Here is a 21,458-nt window from a genome sequence, read left to right as displayed (position 1 = left end):
GTAGTGAGAAGCTGATGAAGAATTGTTCTCGAAACGCGTTTAGCCTCTTTTTTGTCGTAAACGGCCGGTAGTCCACGTGCTCTTGTAAAATCTAGCTATCAATTTACAAGTGCTAAGTCACCGTACAATGTCGTACTTACCGTACAAAAATTACTAATATTAGCTCATATCACCTTGACACTGGCGAAATAGTCCCAATGGACTGAAGCCATTTAATTTTAAAAACTGAACTGAACAGAATTAATTCTGACAGGCAAGCATGGTCGCGCGATAAACGATTAAAACGTCAGGCCGTCCCTATTACACTTAAAAATAGTGCGAAAAGAATATAATAGAATAGACAATAAACAATATTTATGAATGACATAGAAGAATAAAGTGCCACGAAATGGCCTCACCTCAGCATATTGCTGGCGACTTCCAGCGCTGGTCTTCCGGTGAGACCATTAAGTGAGAAAAATCACGGAAGGCAACAGACAAAAATAAAGAAACACGAAGCATAAAGAACGAAATACAAAAACAACGAAACATACAGCATAAAGTAGTTATAAATTATAAACATTTGACATAATAATAGATGTGGCGATCGAACCTGTATTGGTCGGGTCGGACACAGCGTGGCTTGACATTAAGCGTTCGCATGAAAAGAACTTTGAAGTATACAGAATGTCCCTAAAATCCACGGCAAAACGAAAAGGGGTGATAAGACAATATCATTAGCCATCACTTTATGCGAATTTGATCTTAATGAAAATGTCATGGTTTGCGAGATATTGGCACTTTTTTACTTTTTTTTTTCATACTAATCTCTTAATTATTTTGTGTTCAGGGTCCGTCCGCGTCTGCGTACGTGACGTACGTGTCGTCTGCGGATGCCCTGCGCGCCATCCAGGGCGTCAACAACGTCGCCCTCGACGGCCGCGTGCTCAAGGGCTCGCTCGGCACCACCAAGTACTGCGCCAACTTCATGAAGAACCAGCCCTGTCCCAAGCCAGACTGCATGTACCTGCACGAGCTAGGTGCGAACCGTACACACGTAACCGACAAAGTGGGACGTTTTACTAAACACAGTCACATTTAGTGTCATAGTAGATTCATAAGTCATAAGTCATAAGTCATAAGTCATTTATTCATAAAGGTTATTTACACGTTATAAAAGAGACAAAAAAAAAAAACACATTAAATTAAACATTAAATGTGTCGTAGCAGCAAAATAAATAATGAGATCAATTATACATTATTTTTGTGTATATTTAGGAACTCTTCATAATCGTAGAAGGAGTGCTCAACAAGCCAACGTTTGAGGCGAGATTTAAAGCCGTCCAAGCTCTGGGCGCCGGTGACGCTGTCGGGCAGGTTGTTGTAGACGGTGGGCCCCATGATATGAGTGAGCTTGGCCGACTTAGCCATTCTGCGGTCCACGCCGACTAGCTTGTGGGCGTATCGTGTGTTATAAGTATGTACCATGCTTCGCGTTTTGTAGGATGCGAGATTTGTCCTCACATACATAGCCACTTGCAAGATTACCATTGCAGGTAAAGTTAGTATTCCCAGTTTTCTGAAGTATGATCGTGCAGGAGTGTTTTGCGGTACCCGGGCTAATATCCGGACCGCACGCTTCTGGAGACGAAACACCCTTTCCCACCCGGCACAGCGTCCCCAGAGCTCCGCACCGTACTGGATCAGGGAGTGCACAGTGGCAAAATAACACGAGCGCGCAGCCTCATCCGACACTAACCTGGTCACCTGTCCTAACGCAAAACACGCGCTGCCGATTCGTCCGCTGAGTCTGTTAATATGATGGTCCCACTTTAGACAGGTGTCGATTTCAAAGCCTAAGAAACCGGTACTACTTAACTGGTCTAAAGCAGTTCCGTTCACAGATACAGCAAGTGGCCTCGTGCTGCGACCAGACAGATTGAAAACCAGGTAGTGCGTTTTTTGAGGTTTAGCGCCAGACCATTGGCATTGAACCACTGTGCAAGCTGGCCCGCGGCCTCATTCAGTTTCTCTTCGATGGTGTCCACCGATTGCGCCGTGACAATTGCAGCAACATCATCCGCGTACATGAGGATTTCAGCAGCCTCTATTGCATGCGGCAGGTCGTTTAGCAACAATGAGAATAATATGTTTGAGACCGATGAACCTTGAGCTACACCCATAGTGGTTTCAAGTGGGTCTGATCTAGCCTTTCCACTATCTCCGACAACAATTTGAGATCTAAATTGGAGAAGGCTCTTAAACAAGGAGAGTGTGGGGCCATCGATCCCATTGTGCCTTAGCTTGCTGGTGAGGACTGCGTGGTCTGCGACGTCAAAAGCCCGGGACAGGTCGCAGCATAATACAGCAACCTCGTGTTTTCTTTCCCTGGCGCCAACTATGCGTCTGACTACATCACGGGTCAATGAGGTTGTGGAGTGGCCCGTACGATAAGCGTGTTGTCTGTCAGATAGGACACTCGTCGACTCCAGGAAATTCATCAGGCGACGACTTAGACCGTTCTCAAATACCTTTGACAGCGCAGGGATAATTGAGACGGGTCTGTATGCATCCATATCCGCATTTTTACCCTTGCCTTTAAATATTGGCGCTATTTTGCTGATTTTTAGTGGTTTAGGGTAGATGCCCTCTTTTATACAGCGATTGAATAACTCGGCCATGGCATAGGCTAAAGGGATCGGTGCAGCCCTCAGTAACTTCATGTTTATCCCGTAAATGTCCATTGAGGCTTTAGGAGGGATGAGTGATGTTATCAAGCGATAGACCTCATCCGCGCTGAATGGCAGTAGCCTAAGAGATTGATCCGTAGGCGGCAGCGCGGCGCGTAGCTGGCGCAGGGCGCAGGGGCCGTCGGCGCGCGGCGCGCCGCACGCCGCCGCAGCGCTGTGGAATCTACAGTTCAGTGCGTTCACAGCATCCTTTTTACTAGCAAACAGTGACCCATCGGTGTTTACAATCACCTCTGTCACGTCCAGTCGAGGGCAGTTATTTTTGCCTCTCTCCCTGTTCACGACATTCCACAGTATTTTTGGTGTATTGTTGCCAGTTTTTATTAAGTTACTGTAGTAATTGGATTTTTCCTTCCTTATTAACATGTCAAATTTAATTTTGATGTCAGTTATAAATTTACAAATACTGTCATTACTCGAGTGCCGTTTTCCTAATTCTATCATCTCAAATAGAAAGGATTTAAATAATTTAATATCATTATTTATCCAGGTTGGGCTATTTTTATCTCTAACTACTTTTTTCTCAGCGGGAAACATATGTCGAACTTATTAGAAATTATATTTATAAGTGAAGTTGCAAGGCTACTGGCGTCGCTATATTTTGTAAATATTAGACTCCAATCAACGCTCTCAATAGCGGCAGAAAAGTGTTGTTGGTTTTGCACTGTGAAATTTCGCGTATACAAGTGGGTGACTTTATTTGAGCGATTATCTCGCAGTCGCAGTACTCCCATAACAGCGAGATGATCACTCAAATTGGTAATGACGGGATCAACGCTAACGAAATCTATAGCTAGGTTCGAATACAGGTGGTCAAGGCAGGTCGACGTAGTAGCCGTCACGCGAGTGGGAAAGTCGACTTTATTCATCATACCATGGGTAGTTAGTAAATCGGACCATCTGTTTATGTCCGCGTTCGGTTCGCCTAAGCAGTTAATATTCATATCACCTACAATTACACAATTGAGCTGGGCCTCAGTTATCTTGTTGAGCAACCGTTCTAGATGTACCAAAAACTCATTATTGCTAATTAAATTTGTTCGGTATATGCAAATTATCGTTACGTCAAAATCAAGTAAATCTATTGCCGATATTTCACAATACCTCTCCATCGATAACTGAACTAAGTCACTGTTCTCAAGACATTTAATATTATCACGCGTAAATATACAAGATCCGCCGTGCGCAGTGACATTCCTACAATAACTGGATGCGAGTTTGTAACCGTCAATATTCATACATCTTAATTTATCCGTTGATAACCAATGCTCAGAGATTGCAAGAATGTCACACTTCATTTCGTTTTCTAATAGCACTTCCAGTCGTAGCGTTTTATTTTCTAAGGCTGCGATGTTTTGATGGCATACTTTAATTATTGTGAAGTCGTCGTTACGTGGTGTAGATGCATTCTTATCACAGTGGCGAGCGGGAGCGGGCGGAGGTCGAGCTAGACGTGCGCTCGCGCCGGCGGTCGGTGAGAGTGGCGGCGGGCCGCGGTCCGCCAGTCCCCCTCCGAAACCACTCCGATATCTTCACACCCGGTGGCCATGACGTTGGCGTGTAGATTTGTTCAGTAATACTTTCCGGATAACTGACGACGAAGGCGGCATGGAAATTAGTTTTAATATTTCGCTTTTCTACATTGATACCTTCACATGGGATGCGTTGTTTTAGGTATTTTAGTACATTTTGCGTTGTTGTTTCCGGTCGAAAGGACCAGGCTTGAACATACTTAACGCGTTCGATGGTGGAGATGTCGTCATCCATAATTCCTGCGCCAGTGAAAACTCGGCGGCGTTTTCGGCTAACCGTATGCCATTTTTCGTCGCTGTGTGGTGAGTTGGTATCCAATTCATTCTGTTCGCTCAAAAGAGCAGGTGCGGCGGCGGGCGCGGGAGCGGACGTAACTATCGCTGGTGTTGTGGCCCGATCGCTTACCGTAGGCTCGTTGGAGGTGGTAGACGTGGTCGGCTGCGCTCGGCTCACCTCGGGCGTTGTCGGGACTGCTCCGCCAACATCTGACGCTCTCAGTACGGGCTTGCCAGCGGCTTTAGCGCTCGTTTTCTTCGATGGAGGCGCTTTAATGTTTGCGACGGCTTTTAGTTTCGCTAGACGCACCGGCCGCTGCAGCGCTGCTTGGGGGATATTGCTGATGGACTTACGGCTTGTTGATTCCTGCGCAGCACCCTCAAATTTCGTTTTGAAATTTTTTATTGTATCTGATTGATTCAGAATTATCGTAGATTGCTCGGCGATCTTGGTCTCGAGCGATGAAATACGAGTGGTCATTGTTGTAACTGACTGCTGAAGTTCGCGGATTGCACTTTCGAGCGCAAATTGCGCCATTATTTATATTTTTAAAGCGTTTAGTCACATAGGAGCAATGTAAAGCTTAGGGCTACCAACTACCCACTTCAGTTACATAACTGAACTATACAACCTTATCATCAAGTACAATTGTGTCGCTTAACTTCAAACCTGGGTAAATCCATTCTGCTTTAAGGTTGAATATATAAAAAATATAATATGATCTGAAATATAATCAACCTTATAGCAGAATGGATTTACCCAGTTTTGAAGTTAAGCAACACAATTTACGTCCCTTGACCTGACGTTGAACACAACTTGTCCAGTGACTAAGGTTGACGTTGAATAACCCACAATAAGTAATAATATACACAGTGTTACATGAGGAAACTGAATCATTTTAACAGCATATTCCTGATTGCATTTCAGGATTTATTTTGTCTAGTTTCAGATTTAAAAAATAAACAACTCCTTTTTATACATACATATAATCACGCCTGTATCCCATAAAGGGATAGGCAGGGCACATGAACTACTCAAGTTTCAGTGCCACTCATGGCAAAAAGGGGTTGAAAGAAATCGAAATTGTGACATTGCAGTCTTAGTCTTACTAGAAAATGCCTGACGGTGATGCCGTTTTTGGTATACTTAATCTAACTATTCTTATTGATAAAAAAGTAACGTGACACTTTGTAACAAAAAGTTGTAAGCTGTGTTGTGGCTTTAGAAAAAAGAACGATGAAATTAATTTCAAGTGGCTGTAGCAGTTTTATGAGTAACATATATTTTTAAGTAAAAAAACAATTAAAAAATTTATTTTGGTCTCCGAAATGCGTGGTTAAAACGTTTCAGATTCCTTATGTTACACGGTGTATATGTAACTTGTCCAGTGAGTAAGGCGTCTAGGCAAAACTAGTCGTGCTCGAGAGAAAGCCAAACCTGTTCCAGATAATTATACATGGTGCCTAAGTAATTATTCGCAGTTGCGTTCACTTCGAAACCGACTCTGCATGTGTAATTGTGTATATCATAAGTTATTGAGCGACAGAGCTTTGCTCAGAGTTCGAAAACTCTTAAAATTCGTGTGCGTCAAAAATTCGAAAATTGTGGAGTACTCCATACAAATTTCAACCCCCCATTTTAGGGAAGTGGGGGGTTGGAAAGAAACAAAAAGTAGCCTACGTCACTCTTCATCCCTTCAACTATCTCCACTTAAAAAATCACGTCAATTCGTCGCTCCGTTTTGCCGTGAAAGACGGAGGAACAAACAGACACACATACTTTCCCGTTAAGTGTGGATAATTGAACATTTATTTTATTTCCAGGTGATCCTAAGGCGTCGTTCACTAAGGAGGAAATGCACGCTGGCTTGCATCAAGTTTATGAGCGCAAGCTGCACAACCAGTTACTCCAACAAGGAAATAAACCCGACGAAAAGCATAGCGCAGGTTCGAATAGGATCTATCTATCTCCTTCTCCTTGCGTTATCCCGTTAGCATTGACAACTAATCCAAAAATTTGGCGTAGACACTAGTTTTACGAAAGCGACTGCCATTTGACCTTCCAACCCAAAGGGTAACTAGGCTTTATTGGAATTAGTCCGGTTTCGTCACGATGTTTTCCTTCACTGAAAAGTGACTGGCAAGTATCAAATGACATTTCGCAAATAAGTTCCGAAAATCTCATTGGTATGAGCCGTGGATCGAATCCGCGACCTCTGGATTCAAAGTTACACGCTCTTACCGCTAGGCCACCAGCGCTTTCTATCTATAGCAGCGATCAGCGATACGATCTATCTATATCAGCCTTTAAAGCGCCCGTCTTCAGACATAGGCCTCTCCGTTCCTTCACGCCTGTTGGTCCATTGCCATCTGCATCCAAACGAAAAGCCGCGAAAGGTAGTCGGGCTCTGTCTCGCCAATAAGCACGAGCGATAGAGATAGATATCTACGAGCGTTTCGTGAGCGTTTGTGCCATTCGGTTACGTACCCAGATCTCGCCAACCTGTTGGCAAATGTCATCTCTCCATCTCATCATATAACTATCATCTCGAATATTATATTAATAAACGAGTAGTTATAGTTTTTTACCGTTAAGAATGCAGTAAAAACATTATTTTTTCTACTCCCGTACTGTTATTCGTGAGTTAAAAGGTTGTGCATATAACTTTAAAACCCTACATAAAAGATGTCAGGACAAGTCTATCTAGTCTATACCCTGAAAACATTTTGTAGCAGTAGCACGTTATAGCTGTTAAAGCTCTGTAATACATTGCTACCAACTTAACAAACCAATCACTTCATCGTAGAAAATTAAAATATTGTATGAAATACATTGTTGCCAACCTGAGAATGTCAGATAAAGCCTGGCATTCGCAGATTCGAGTCTCGTTCGTTTTCTGCTGCGTTCATTGGCGACGCGTCGAATCGCATTCAAATGTATGAGAACTCGATTCGACGCGGCTCGATTCGTCTTAGTGGCCAGGCTTCAGAGAACCATACCATAGACAGTTTTATTTTCATGTTTGCACTCAAACTGCATATTCAAAATGGTAGGTAGTCCACTAGATAACTAAGATGACTGAAAGTAGGTATTTGTTGAATTTATAATTTTCTTTCAAAGTAAGTGCTTGGTCGTAGAAAAAGTATTGTATGCAACGGTGTTTAACTGAGTCAAAAAATGCTCGTGGCGTCTTTATTAACAATTTTCGGCTTCGCCTCAAATTGTTACCCACGTCACTCACCTTTTTTGACCTCTTTTAACCACCAGTTGCATAAAATACTATTTCGCAGGCGTAACAAATAAAAATTAGAAATTATGCCATAAAATGGTCACTCAAATTGACTTTCGAAATAGGAACGATACGATTGGTTCATGGTTACGAGCGTAGGCGTGGCCAGTTGCGGATGATGATTTTACTGCAAATTTAACACTTTCGCAACCAAGAACCCGCCTTGTGGGCTTTCGTGAACTTTGCTCAGATGTCGGAGAACTCGCTGAACGGGTGCGCCATACAAGTGGGTGGGTAGCATCAGCGGCTGGTCCATATAAGCCGATTCCCACCGGCTTGCCTAAAATTGATTACTAGTAAATTACCTTAATGTTAAGGTAGGTTTCTTTATGCTCAGTGTTGCCTAGCAGAAATTTTCACTAGCCGCCACTGGCGAGTAGTGCACCATTTTTTGTCTGGCAGTGAATGTGTTAATGCGTACTAACTGTACCTTCCACGCCTCCGCCCACTGAAATTTTCGGCGAAATAAGAACATCATTTGGAAACCAATGGGAAATACTATAGCGAATTGTACAATAATAATATTTTTCTTGTTATAGGTAACTCTAGTACGAATGCAGAAAAGAATGGTTCGAAAGAAGGTGAGAATCTAATACATATTTATAATTATATAATTTATAACATAGTCCTTCTTTAAGGCTACTTGTATTGGCCAATCATAGTTTGCTACATAAATTAAAAGTGTATTTTATATTCTAGATAATGTATCGATTTAAAAAAAAAACCTTTTTTTTTTTTCAGGTAATCCATCGAACTTTATACCGACAACAGTGGTCACATCGTCAAATATAAACGTAGTCAGTTCATCTAAGTAAGTACTGTTTCAATTTAATATGAATTTACACTATTTCTCATCTACAACTAGTAAGAGGCAAAAAGCCCTACTAACCCAAAACTTTATAAAATTTTCCACACTTTTTGTATTAAATAGACACTAAGGTACGGCACCTGACGTGTATAAGGATTCATTACAAATTGCCCTTAATCATTTTAATTTTATGCATTGCGGCATTTCAGAAGAATGTCGCTTACGACATGCAATTCTTCTAATTATAATACTTCTGAAGACGCTAAGAAAGCGAAGATATGTCTGACAGCCTTTCATGACTCGGTTAACAAATCGGCAGTGTTTTCTCGAGCTTTACGGATTTGATTGAAATAGCTGCCATACAAGCCAAAAGCATGTCGTAAGCGACATTCTCGTGGAGTGCTCCATTACATATCACCCTTAGACGCAACTGACAATTGACCTACAGAGGGTAGTTCTACCTCTAATAACATTTTGTCGATAATAATAGTAAGATTAGACGGGTTAATCGATCTCTTATCGACTTAGGGTCTCCCCAAACATATCATATCGATGCAGAATCAGCTTTCGTCAACCAAAAATCGCTCTTAAATATGAACATGCGCACGCATGCGTTCAGCGACGACGACGCACAAGCGTATTCATACGAACGAGTGATTTTTGGTCCGCTAGCGTCGATTCCGCGTCGATATGTTTGGGGAAACTGATTTCTTATTCATCTGACGACCGATCTGGCTCAGTCGGTAGTGACCCTGCCTGCTGAGCCGCGGTCCTGGGTTCGAATCCCAGTAAGGGCATTTATTTGTGTGATGTCCTAAGTCATGGATGTTTCCTATGTATATAAGTATTTATATATTATATAATTATATCGTTGTCTGAGTACCCACAACACAAGCCTTCTTGAGCTTACCGTGGGACTCAGTCAATCTGTGTAAGAATGTCCTATAATATGTATGTATGTATAATAAATATTATCGGTCGGCTAGCGTCGATTCCGCGTCGATATGTTTGGGGAAACTGATTTCTTATTCTTCATGTGACGCTGCGTCAAAAACTCAAATGTAACCCATGTTATTTACTTCCAGATCAAAGAAAGAATCGGTAAACGGTAGCAATGGTATAGAAGCGAGCAATAGTAACGGGGTGAACGGAAACGGCAAGGAGGCGTGGCCCAGCCTCGGCTCCTCTCCCCCCTCGGAAAGCCCCGTCGGCAAACAGTCCAGTCCCAAACCACAAGCTCAGGGTGAGTAACTTACCACAACAAGGGGTGCACTGGTCCTACTAGAAGCGAGTAGCTTACTCGCAACGGCGATAAAAACTTACAAAAAGTCGATCCTGTGTAAATAAAAGAGACGCGGTGGTAGCGCAAGCGAGTTATAGTTCGTCGCTCTCTCTTTTTAACCCCCGACGCAAAAACGACAGGGTGTTATAAGTTTGACGTGTCTGTTTGTCTGTGTGTGTGTCTGTCTGTGGCATCGTAGCTCCCGAACGGATGAACCGATTTAGATTTAGTTTTTTTTGTCTAAAAGCTGAGTTAGTCGGGAGTGTTCTTAGCCATGTTTCATGAAAATCGGTCTACTATGTCGCGGTCGGGGGTTTTTTATTTATTTTAATTTTGTGGTTAGGTTAGGTTCGTTATTTACACAGTAGCTACTATCTTTTGTTCGTTTCCCCAAGCATCGCTTTCCATGGGGTGGGGCCTATAATTGTCGTCAAAGTACGAGTAGTATTGATAGAAACGCAAAGAGAGACCCAAATGCCGGTTGTTGTTCCCCAGATTTAAAAATGTTTGAATCAGATGGTCTTATTGCGACATTTAGGTATAAATGTTTATAGCCTGTGTGGTGACGGGTTAAGAATTTCACCACCCCCTTTCTTCCCGTGGGTGTTGTAGAAGGCGACTATGGGATATGGGTTAAATTGTGGCGTAGGCGCTGGCAACCTGTCACTGCAATGTCACAGTTTCGTTTTCTTTCCCTTATTTGCCAAGAGTGGCACTGAAGCTTTAGTAGTTTCATGTGTTCTGCCTACCCCTTTATGGGATACAAGCGTGATTATATGTATGTATGTATGTATGTATGTATGTATGTTTATAGTAAATGGAAATGATTTTATTTCTCTTCTGTGCTTAGACTGCTTAGGATTTTTTCTTTTATACTAATAGCCAAAGGGGTATTTACCATTTGTTCCAGGTAAAGCTGTAAGAAATACAATTAAAATACAAATACGAAGAAAAACTGTAAATTCTATTGAGAAAACGGGAATAACCCGAAGTAATGCCTAAAGACTATTTAATATAATTTAACCCTAAACTTGGCATTTTAGATTTGAATTGAAAGTTTTTATGCTGATGTTAAAATTACCCATTTTATTTTTTATTTGCCAACTTTAGGGTTTATAAAAAAATATTAACATGAGGTACAGGCTAATAATAATAATTTAATTTCAGTTAAGTCACAAGAAAACGGCACATCAGAATCTTCCAGTCCCACACAAATGCAACCCGCTCAAACGAAAAGCAAAGACCTCAGCGACTCCAAAACGAACCGGACCCACAAAGACAGCACAAACGGCCAGCCGAAGAAGAGCAAATCCGACCAGAAAAACAAAAAACATAGTATTCAAACCCAAGATACTGACCCCGAACCCCAACCTAGCATCACACAGAGCTCCGTCTTCGAGAACGACTCACAAAACTATCTAACCAATGACTTAGACGAGCTAGAATCAGACCGACACAGCCTTTTAGAAAACCACGATCTACTCCACAGCAGCGATCATAGCTTATTAGAAGACGACACACACAACCTACTAAACGATGTCAATAATGAAATGATGCTTCACAAACAGAGAGAAATGCTCGCCGGCTTAGTCGATAACCATATGATAAATCCAATGAAGCCACTAAATGGGTACGGGCTTATAGACAGAGACGCTATGAGTTATATAAGTAATGATAGGCATAGTCAAATTAGCCAAGGTCTGATGGAGAAGGAGCTCTTGCTTAGGGAACGCAGTCGGAGCGAGATGCTGATGAGACAGAATGAGATGTTGGCTAGGCAACATATGGAGCCCAAGCATTATTTGCAGGGGAATATAGGACTCGACTCCAATAGTGAATTATTAGGTAAGACATTTTTATAAAAGTTAAATTAACCTATATGTGTTGGTGATCAAAGATCGTTAGTTTGCCTCGGTCGCGCGAAATAAAACAAAATATTTGTTTTCGAAATAAATACAAAAATATAACTATAAATTTAGTCAGAATGTCACATGCAAACAAAAGATTAGGAACCTACAATTGAAACACTACAATTGAAATAATATCTCTGATTTTATTAAATAAGTTTTTATAAATATATGTTTTTGCCGGTCCACTGAGATTACTGCTTTGGTAGTAAATGTAAAAGTGATCCAATAAAAAAAGCCAAAATATCTACGTTTTAGCTATAAAACTTTCGTAAGACTTAAACATATTTCCTCGTGTACACTGTCTATTACGATGTGTTAACGATACTAGTTCAGTTTTTAATTAATTGTTTGATTTCAGGTGCTAATTATCATCCAAATCCCAATATGCTTCCATTCGGCATGCGCGTCGAACACGCGTCGCCACTACAAAACAACATGCAAAACAACATGCAGAACATGCAAAATTCCATGCAAAACACCATGCACAATAGCCTCCAGAACAGTATGCAAAACACCATGCAGAATAGCCTCCAGAACAGTCTGCAAAACACCATGCAAAATAGCCTTCAGAACATGAATAGCCTTCAAAATAGCATGCAGAATAGCCTTCAGAACATGCAGAGTAGCCTTCAGAATAGCCTACAGAACAGTATGCAGAATAGTTTGCAGAATAACATGCACTATGTAATGCACAATCCTCATGCGGGGCCTGTGCCCAACGGCTTTGAAGCTCCACAGTCTTCGGTGAGTTTTGTATCTCTATCTAATTTTTTTTTGTGCTACGGCGGTGGCAAACAAGCATACGGGCCCTACGTCGGTGGCAAACAAGCATACCGGCCGCCTGATGGAAAGCGGTCACCGTAACCTATGGACGCCTGCAAATCAAAGAGTGTCACATGCGCGTTGCCACCCCATTAGAAACTTGTACACTCCCTTTTGCTGTTTTAAGTATAAGTACACAGCAAAAAGCGAGTGTACAAGTTCTAAGGAGGGTTCGGGTTGCCGACGACACAAAGGACAATAGACGGAACCAATTAGTTCCGTAAGTCCTCCCGTCGCCAGCACACCGCACCCTCGTTGAGCTCTGGCCCCGTAGCCGAATGGCATTTCTCCGACGCCAAACGAAAGCGATACGCCGCTGGCTCTGTCGCGCCAATACGTAAGCGCGATAGAGATAGATATCTACTAGCGCTTCGTTTCGTGAGCGTTTCGTGAGCGATTGTGCCATTCGGCTAGCCACCCTGGCAGCCTTACTCACCGGCAGGAACACAACACTATGAGTAGGGTCTAGTGCTATTTGGCTGCGGTCTTCTGTAAGGCGGAGGTACTTCCCCAGTTGGGCTCTGCTCTAGATTCGAGCGAGACGATATCCGCTGTGCTGTGCCCTACCACAAAACGGAATATTATTCGCTATGCTCTACCTCTTACAAAATTAAAAAACCTAATTAGGTGATTGTTAGTGACATGCCATACCTGAAGGGTCCTTATTCTCCATCTGCAATAAAGGCGATTTTCTGTGAGTTTCAGATGAAAATTCTTATTTCACTTGTGGCGTGAGGACCCTTTTGTAATGGAATGCCAAATTTTGCATTTCAAAAAGAATGCATAACATCCACAGATATAGGAAGAAAGGAGAGCCGGGCGATTCGTATTGAATATTCAAGTTCGTCAACCCACAGTTGAGGAGTGTCTTTTCAAAAGGGCTTATTTCCATTTTTTCTTTTTTTTTAACTATGAATGCAGTTTTTCTTAGTACCTATAGAAAATTACGCGTTGTTTTGAGATAAAAGTTTAAAAAGTCTCGCATTGATCTTTTAAAAAAAAGATATAATCAAAGTTTAGAACACATTTTGAAAAATGTGTAATGATTATTTATGTGAATAAACCAATGTATGTATTACAACAACATTCATATCAACTAACGTTAATAACAAAATCCGAAAATAAAATAAAACTATTTTAAAATAATAACATTTACGCTACAAGGCCACAACAAAAGGGCTTAATTCCCAAAAGTTCGCATCAAAAGTGCTTAATTCTCAAAAACATATGGTAATTAAATATTTATTTAGGTACACATGTTACGTTTGATGTAATCATAGCATTAACGTCAACTTACAATATTACAATTTTGCAAATTAAATATTAATTTCAAAACCAATACCGTGGAATTATGTTTCTCGATTTCCCAAAAAAAGTTCAAAGTGGAAATAAGCCCTTTTGAAAAGACACTCCTCAGTTGTAGATGGACACCCGTATGGGGCTATTACGTAATACACGTACATCATTTCCATGTCTGTGTACATGCAAACGACTAGCTAGCTCGTCAGTAAACACTGACGATTCGCCAAAAAACGTTTCCCAAAGTTTCACATCCCAAACTATTATTCCCAAATTATCATTTCCCAAATAAACGTTTGGCAAAACAACTTATCGCAAATTGACATTTAGCAAAACTTTTTTTGGCAAGTATTTGTTTCCCAAAATATTTACTTGGTCAAATTTCATTTTACCAAATATTATTTAGTCAAAGGTATTGTTAAGCAAAATTTCCATTTCCATATATTGTAATTAAATGGCGCACTAGAAATTTGTTTGTTGATTTTATACTTTGTGTCCAAGATTTGTGTGAAATAATGTGTAGGTCGTACTTTTTTTCCTCTTATCCCTTAACCTTATGTTTTCAAGACAATTATGTTCTATTAATTTTTAATTACTTTAAAAAGCCATTTCCGGTTTGCTCACTGTCAACCTAACACGCTCCTCCTCGCTTCGCTCGTCGTCGCACCTAAACTGACCCTGTCACACGCGCGTTTTCTGTTACAATACTAATAAAATTATTACATTACATTTATGCCTTGTAATATTTATTGTCAAACGTGGTTTTGCATGGTGTAATTTGTAGAAACATTTTTTGACAAAAAAATAGTTGACAAAATAATTTTGTCCAGTAATATTAATTTGACAAAAATAAAGTTGAGCAAACTTTTCGTGTCCAACTGAAGCCTTGGGAATAAAACTGAAATTATCATTATTTGACAATTTTAAGTTAAATTTGGCAAAAAAAATCTTCGGTAAATTAAATTAATCCCGTAGAAATGAAAATTCAAATGCCTAAATATTTTCGAAATTTGCGATGTGAAATTTTTACCAAACATGTTTTTGGGATATAAGTTTTGCCATTAAAAACGTTTGCGAAATAAAGTTTTGTCTAAATAAAATTTGACTAAGTAAAAGTGTGCCAAATGATAATTTGACCAAACAAAATCATTGCGAAACATACCTTTGCCAAACAATACTTTGGGAAATGAAACTATTGCTATATGATTATTGGGAAATGAAATTTGACGAAACGTTTTTTGGCGAAACGGCAGGACACCCTAGCTAGTCGTGTCACCACGCACGCACACAACGACAAGTGTATGCTCAAAGAGCTAATATCTGCGACACGTCCACCGGTGGCCTGTCCGCTCTCTAGTATTATGTTATCTGAGGTAGACTTCGTCTTCGTCCGAAGGCATAGAATTCCATCTTGAAATACCAACCTATTTTAATATTGTACAAAATATAGTCTTATCTACTATTAATAGTACTACATACATACATACATACAATCACGCCTGTATCCCATAAAGGGGTAGGCAGAGCACATGAAACTACTAAAGCTTCAGTGCCACTCTTGGCAAATAAGGGGTTGAAAGAAAACGAAACTGTGACATTGCAGTGACAGGTTGCCAGCCTCTCGCCTACGCCACAATTTAACCCAATCCCACAGTCGCCTTCTACGACACCCACGGGAAGAAAGGGGGTGGTGAAATTCTTAACCCGTCACCACACAGTTATTAATAGTACTCCTTACACAATAACCTAACCACAAAATTAAAATTTTGAAAAAACCCCCGACCGCGACATAGTAGACCGATTTTCATGAAACATGGCTAAGAACACTCCCAACTAACTCAGCTTTCAGACAAAAAAACTAAATATAAATCGGTTCATCCGTTCAGGAGCTACGATGTCACAGACAGACACACACACACACAGACAGACAAACAGACAGACAGACACGTCAAACTTATAACACCCCGTCGTTTTTGCGTCGGGGGTTAAAAAATTGCGTGTTGCGATCGTACACTCAGTTTCATAACTCATTAAAAATTCAGGTTTCTTAAAGTTTGATGTGTCTCCGCAGAGCGAAGGGCGCTACCTGGCGGAGAACATGGACAAATTCTTCACCGATTTCTACAAGACACAACAGATGAGGCTGCTCCTGGCCCGCGCTCCCGAACACCCCCGACAGATGGCGCTCGAGCACGAACACAAACAGAGGTAACTATTAATGGACTACTGCGGGCGTAGCACACTAGTTGAATAAACTTTATCGTCCCTATCGCACTTACAAATATAAGTATGCATGCGATGCACACAACATTTTATAAATATTTGCATGTCTTTGTGACAAAACATGTAGCTCTATAAATTGAATATGCATGACCTTTTGTACCATGTTTTAGCAAATAAATGACTGATTCTGATTCTGAAATACATAGTGCGAAATGGACGGCCTGGCTGGCAAGCATGGTCGCGCGATAAATGATAAAACATCAAGCCGTATATCGAACTTACAAATAGTGCGATAGGGACGGCCTGATATTTTATCATTTATCGCGCTACCATGCTTTGCCTGCCTGACGTTAGATCGTATATCACGCGACCATGGTTTCTTGCCTGGTCAATTCATATACTAGTAGAAATTGAAAGAAAGGAGGATAATTATGTTAATTTCTGAAACCTTCGAAAATGACCAAAAAAAAAATGATCTTTAGGTGCTTTCTGGCCAGCATCCCTCGGCTCTCTTACCAAAACAAATATTTATTTAACATCGTGTATTTGTTATCAGAATGAACAACATCCTCACCCATCCTAAATAATAAATAATATTTAATATATAATAAATAATATTTGTTATCAGAATGAACAACATGAGGATGGGTAGCGAAGCCCCGCGTGCGGCGGGGGACGGAGACGACGACCTGGACTTTGATCCCTTCAAGGAGACGCAGAAGGCTCTGGCGGAAATGATGGAAACCGAGATGATGCAGAATACAAGCGGGTGAGTAGTATGATAAATCTTGTCTTTGTATAATAAATCGAAATGTGAGGATGGGAAACGAAGCCCCGCGCGGTGCGGGTGACCTTAATGATGACCATTTAAAAAGACACAGAAGGCGCTGGCAGAAATTATGGAAACCGAAATGATGCAGAACACAAGCGGGTGAGTAGTATAATAAATCTTGTCTTTGTATAATAAATCTAAATGTGAGGATGGGAAACGAAGCCCCGCGCGGCGCGGGTGACCTTAATGATGACCCATTTCAAAAGACACAGAAGGCGCTGGCAGAAATGATGGAAACCGAGATGATGCAGAACACAAGCGGGGTGAGTAGTATAATAAATGTTATCCAGAAATAATAATGTGAGGATGGGAAACGAAGCCCCGCGCGGTGGGTGACCTTAATGATGACCCCTTTAAAAAGACACAGAAGGCGCTGGCAGAAATAATGGAAACCGAGATGATGCAGAACACAAGCGGGCGAGTTTAGTATAATAGTCTTATTTAGAATGACAAATAGGAGGATAGGAAACGAAGCCCCGCGCGGCGGGCGACACATATGACGACGCCCTCTAGGGGACGCAGAAGGTTCTGGCGGAAATGATGGAAACCGAGATGATGCAGAACACAAGCGGGTAAGTTTAGTGTAGTAATGTAAGGGTGGTCAACGGAGCCCCGCGCGGCGGGCGACTTTGTCTCCGACCTCTTCAAGGAGACGTAGAAGGCTCTGGCGGAAATGATGGAAACCGAGATGATGCAGAACACAAGCGGGTGAGTTTAGTGTAGTAATGTAAGAGTGGTCAACGAAGCCCCGCGCGGCGGGCGACTTCGTCTCCGACCTCTTCAAGGAGACGCAGAACGCTCTGGCGGAAATGATGGAAACCGAGATGATGCAGAACACAAGCGGGTGAGTAGTATAATAAATGTTATCCAGAAATAATAATGTGAGGATGGGAAACGAAGCCCCGCGCGGCGGGTGACCTTAATGATGACTCTTTTAAAAAGACACAGAAGGCGCTGGCAGAAATAATGGAAACCGAGATGATGCAGAACACAAGCGGGTGAGTTTAGTACAATACTCTTATTCAGAATGACAAATAGGAGGATAGGAAACGAAGCCCCGCGCGGCGGGCGACATTGAAGACTCCGAGGAGTTGGTGCCGAAGGTTGTTATTAGCCAAGGTCTATATGTATAAATATGTTGTTATTGTTGCAGCGATAACATGGAGTTGGTGAGACGCTCGCGCCTGCCGCCGCCCGGCTTCGCGCTGCCCGCCCACCACCAGCACCAGCACCAACACCAGCACCAACATGCGCAGCCGCAGCACCCCATGCATACAGGTATGTTGTCTCGTATACTGCGCGGTGTGGCCAATGTTGGACAACATGGCCGTATGTGGCCGCATCCGGCGCCCGGCTTTGAACCGCGTGCGCCGGGCTTCGCTCGACAAGTACCTACTAGTCGTGCATCGCGCCCGGATATGGACCGCGTATGCCCGGCTTCGTCCGACTTTTTAAGCATGAGGCGCCCGGCTTCGGACGCGTAAGTCGGGCCTTTTAAGTATGATGGGGCCTTCGGTATAAGTATGCTTCTCTGCTCGAATTATTGCGTTTAAAAATAGACTCCAAGTTTTTTAGCAAGTACGAGACACGAAGGAAAGGTCGTCAACCGCTTTTTGTGGTTGCAGGTTTCAACAACACGAGCGCGTCGTACTCCGACTGGACCCAGATGGACCCGGCCATCATGTCGACGTCGGTGAACTTCGGCAAGCCGCCGCCGGTGCCCTCGGGCGCGGGACAGCAGGAGCTGTGGGCGCGCTTCAACTCGCTGGCGGTGGCGCCGGCGCCGGCGAGCAAGCTGCCGCCGGGCTGGGGCAAGCTGGGCTGGGGCGCGCTGGCGCCGCCGCTCGGCAACATCCCGCTGCCGCCCGGCTTCTCGCCCGCCAAGCCGCCGCACCCCGCGCACTCCGCCCACCCCGCCGAGTGCATCGACGCCAACTAACGTGCAATCTGACCCGCGATTTTCTATATTACTCCTTTTCCGTTGGTGATGTGAACGATAAATCTTTGTATTAAGAGAGGATATTTTAACGAGAGAAATATGATAACGAAGGAATTTGTAAAATAAATTAACATATTTGTTTTATTTGATGACGGTTTTTCTTTCCCCGAGTTTATTTTATCATATTCTTTACGGGAAGCGCTCGTATACTATGTTTACCGAAATCGTATCGCTGTTATGACAGATTATATTTTATATATTAAAATGAGATGCCGAATACTCGCCGGTCCGTCTGTACCTTATTGAGACGTGCTCCGTGAGATAACATTAAAACGAACGAGAATTCATTGAATCTTTTAATGACACCTTTCACTAACACATATACAACATTACACAAAATGTGTGAGTGTGTACGGGAAAACGTCCCACTTTGTCGATTGCTATAAAGCCCCTTCAGTTTATTCGTATAAAGATACAAGTAAATCTCGCATTATTAGTAACCGACAAAGTGGGACGTTTTACTAAACACACTCACATTTAGAGTTGCTGAAAACCTTGCGAGTAATGACAATTTTATAACGTAAAGTGGTGTCCGTCAGTTGCCGTATTGACGTCAATATAAACCTGTGTAACCTGTCCCTAGCCCTCTTTGACACCAATTTTCATTGCTCGTTAGGAAACATTAAAAATGATGATCCACAACACACAATACACGACATTAATATAGGTACTCTTCAACTATCAGGAGCTTGTCCCGAGAACGAATAATACCTATTGGTGAAAATAAATTTTCAATACCAATACTGAACTGAAAGCAATCTGCTATCAATGTGGAGCTATCGACAGATCTGAAACTATCGCGACACTCGCGAAGCTCGGACGTAGAAAGACACAATAGTTATTTGTTATACAAGGGGGCAAAGTTGTATTTTAACGCCGAGTGTGGAGTTGAAAAACGAGTAAGTGAAAGGATTCTATAGTTGAACCACGAGCGAAGCGAGTGGTTCGAGAATAGAATCCTGAACTTGCGAGTTTTTTAACACACGAGAAGTAAAATACATTTGCACCCGAGTGTAACACAAAACTTTTCCCCTCACTATAGCGAGGAAACTACAACGCAAAAAATGCGTTTATCACTGCTTCCAGTAGTTCCACAGGTGGTAAATCATCTTTATTACTAGATTCACCTACTTTTATCAACTTTAAAGCGGTTAATTTGACTTTATTCAAGGTCAAATTACTTTACCCATTAGTGGATAAAATGCGTTTTTACCCGCTGGTATTAAAGGACAAAACACGTGTTTCCGAGCTAGTTAGGGAAAAAGTTATATTACACCCTTTTGGGCCTGAGCTTCGCTAGATTTGTACCCCTTTTCACTAGGGTCACAGTAATACCTACACTATTGTCTAAATCATGCAATTATTAGGCATATTGACACGTGAATCTTCTTGTTCCTGAGTCGCCGCGGGGTTTCGTCTGGACAGTTGGTCATTCTCATTCGGGCTTCATAAGCAATCTGACATAAGGGCCATTTTTTTCAAAGTTGTCCACCCCACTTTTTTATAACATGGGTATTATTTACGTGATTCGTACTCGGAATCGCGAGGTCTTTCGATCCTGATAGGAGAAAAAAAATGTCCCAAGATTTCCATTTTTCAGACCTTCCATTCCGTTACCGCCATACAAAATGTATGAAAAAATGGTAACGGAAGGGGAAAAAACCTTGGGACACTTTTTCTCCCATTAGGATTGAAAGAGCTCGTGATTCTGAGTGGAAACCACATAAAAAATTCCAAATCCAAAAAAGAAAGTGGGGTGGACAACTTTGAAAAAAATGGCCCATAAACCTATTCTACCTCAAAACACTTATTCTACGGCAAAACATTACATAGGAACTTTACAATAGTCTGGAATCAAACGAATTAAATTGACATATCTATTTTTTCTCTTTTTAAGTTTGTACAAAAATTAAGGAAAAAGTTAAATTTGTTTTTATTAATTCCTATTTTGTTACCAAGATTTTGTTGATGAATTGAGATTTTATTAAGTTTTATTTCGTCATCCCTAGTATCTATATTTTCTTAATTATAACAATTATTAACCTGTATATATCTTACGAAAGTCGACTTATATTACTAAATGTTGGTAACAAAATAGGATCAATTAAAATTTGCTGACGTGGCTATGTACAAAGTTGCCGGGAACTCTAATAAAAATACACTTATTTACAACGAAGGATTTTTTATTATATTCTCAAGATCTTTAGGGTTACAGCGTAATAAATAATGTATAAGGGATAAATATTACGGTATTTTCCCGTCTATAACCTCCCTCGGGTCTTGTCCATCCCACGACACAGTAGTCCCGTTACTCCACACATAGAGCCCGCTGCCCGGAGGCCGCAGCGCCAACCCCGCGGGGACTTTGGCGGCGTCCACGGGAGAAATGTTGCCAGCACCGTGCGTCATGTCGGATTGCACGTAACCTGGGTGCACGCAGTTCACTGATATACCTG

General features: G+C 41.8%; 1 protein-coding gene across 2 annotated transcripts in view; it reads left to right on the top strand.

Annotated features, from left to right (window-relative positions):
• LOC125237445 overlaps nucleotides 1-19,086 on the top strand; it is a 44,594-nt gene extending 25,508 nt beyond the window's left edge. For both annotated transcript variants that reach the window (XM_048144518.1, XM_048144519.1), the window contains exons 7-17: nucleotides 830-1,019; nucleotides 6,362-6,484; nucleotides 8,367-8,408; nucleotides 8,569-8,638; nucleotides 9,721-9,878; nucleotides 11,085-11,762; nucleotides 12,186-12,571; nucleotides 16,020-16,156; nucleotides 16,800-16,940; nucleotides 18,157-18,281; nucleotides 18,629-19,086. In XM_048144518.1, the coding sequence (XP_048000475.1) occupies nucleotides 830-1,019; nucleotides 6,362-6,484; nucleotides 8,367-8,408; nucleotides 8,569-8,638; nucleotides 9,721-9,878; nucleotides 11,085-11,762; nucleotides 12,186-12,571; nucleotides 16,020-16,156; nucleotides 16,800-16,940; nucleotides 18,157-18,281; nucleotides 18,629-18,942 (2,364 nt within the window). In that variant the 3' untranslated portion in view covers nucleotides 18,943-19,086. The remainder of the gene's footprint in view (nucleotides 1-829; nucleotides 1,020-6,361; nucleotides 6,485-8,366; nucleotides 8,409-8,568; nucleotides 8,639-9,720; nucleotides 9,879-11,084; nucleotides 11,763-12,185; nucleotides 12,572-16,019; nucleotides 16,157-16,799; nucleotides 16,941-18,156; nucleotides 18,282-18,628) is intronic.
• Nucleotides 19,087-21,458: the final 2,372 nt, after the last annotated feature.

Source organism: Leguminivora glycinivorella, chromosome 21, assembly GCF_023078275.1.
Source record: "Leguminivora glycinivorella isolate SPB_JAAS2020 chromosome 21, LegGlyc_1.1, whole genome shotgun sequence".
In the NCBI taxonomy this organism is placed as follows: domain Eukaryota; kingdom Metazoa; phylum Arthropoda; class Insecta; order Lepidoptera; family Tortricidae; genus Leguminivora; species Leguminivora glycinivorella.
This window is presented reverse-complemented; position numbering and strand designations above follow the sequence as displayed.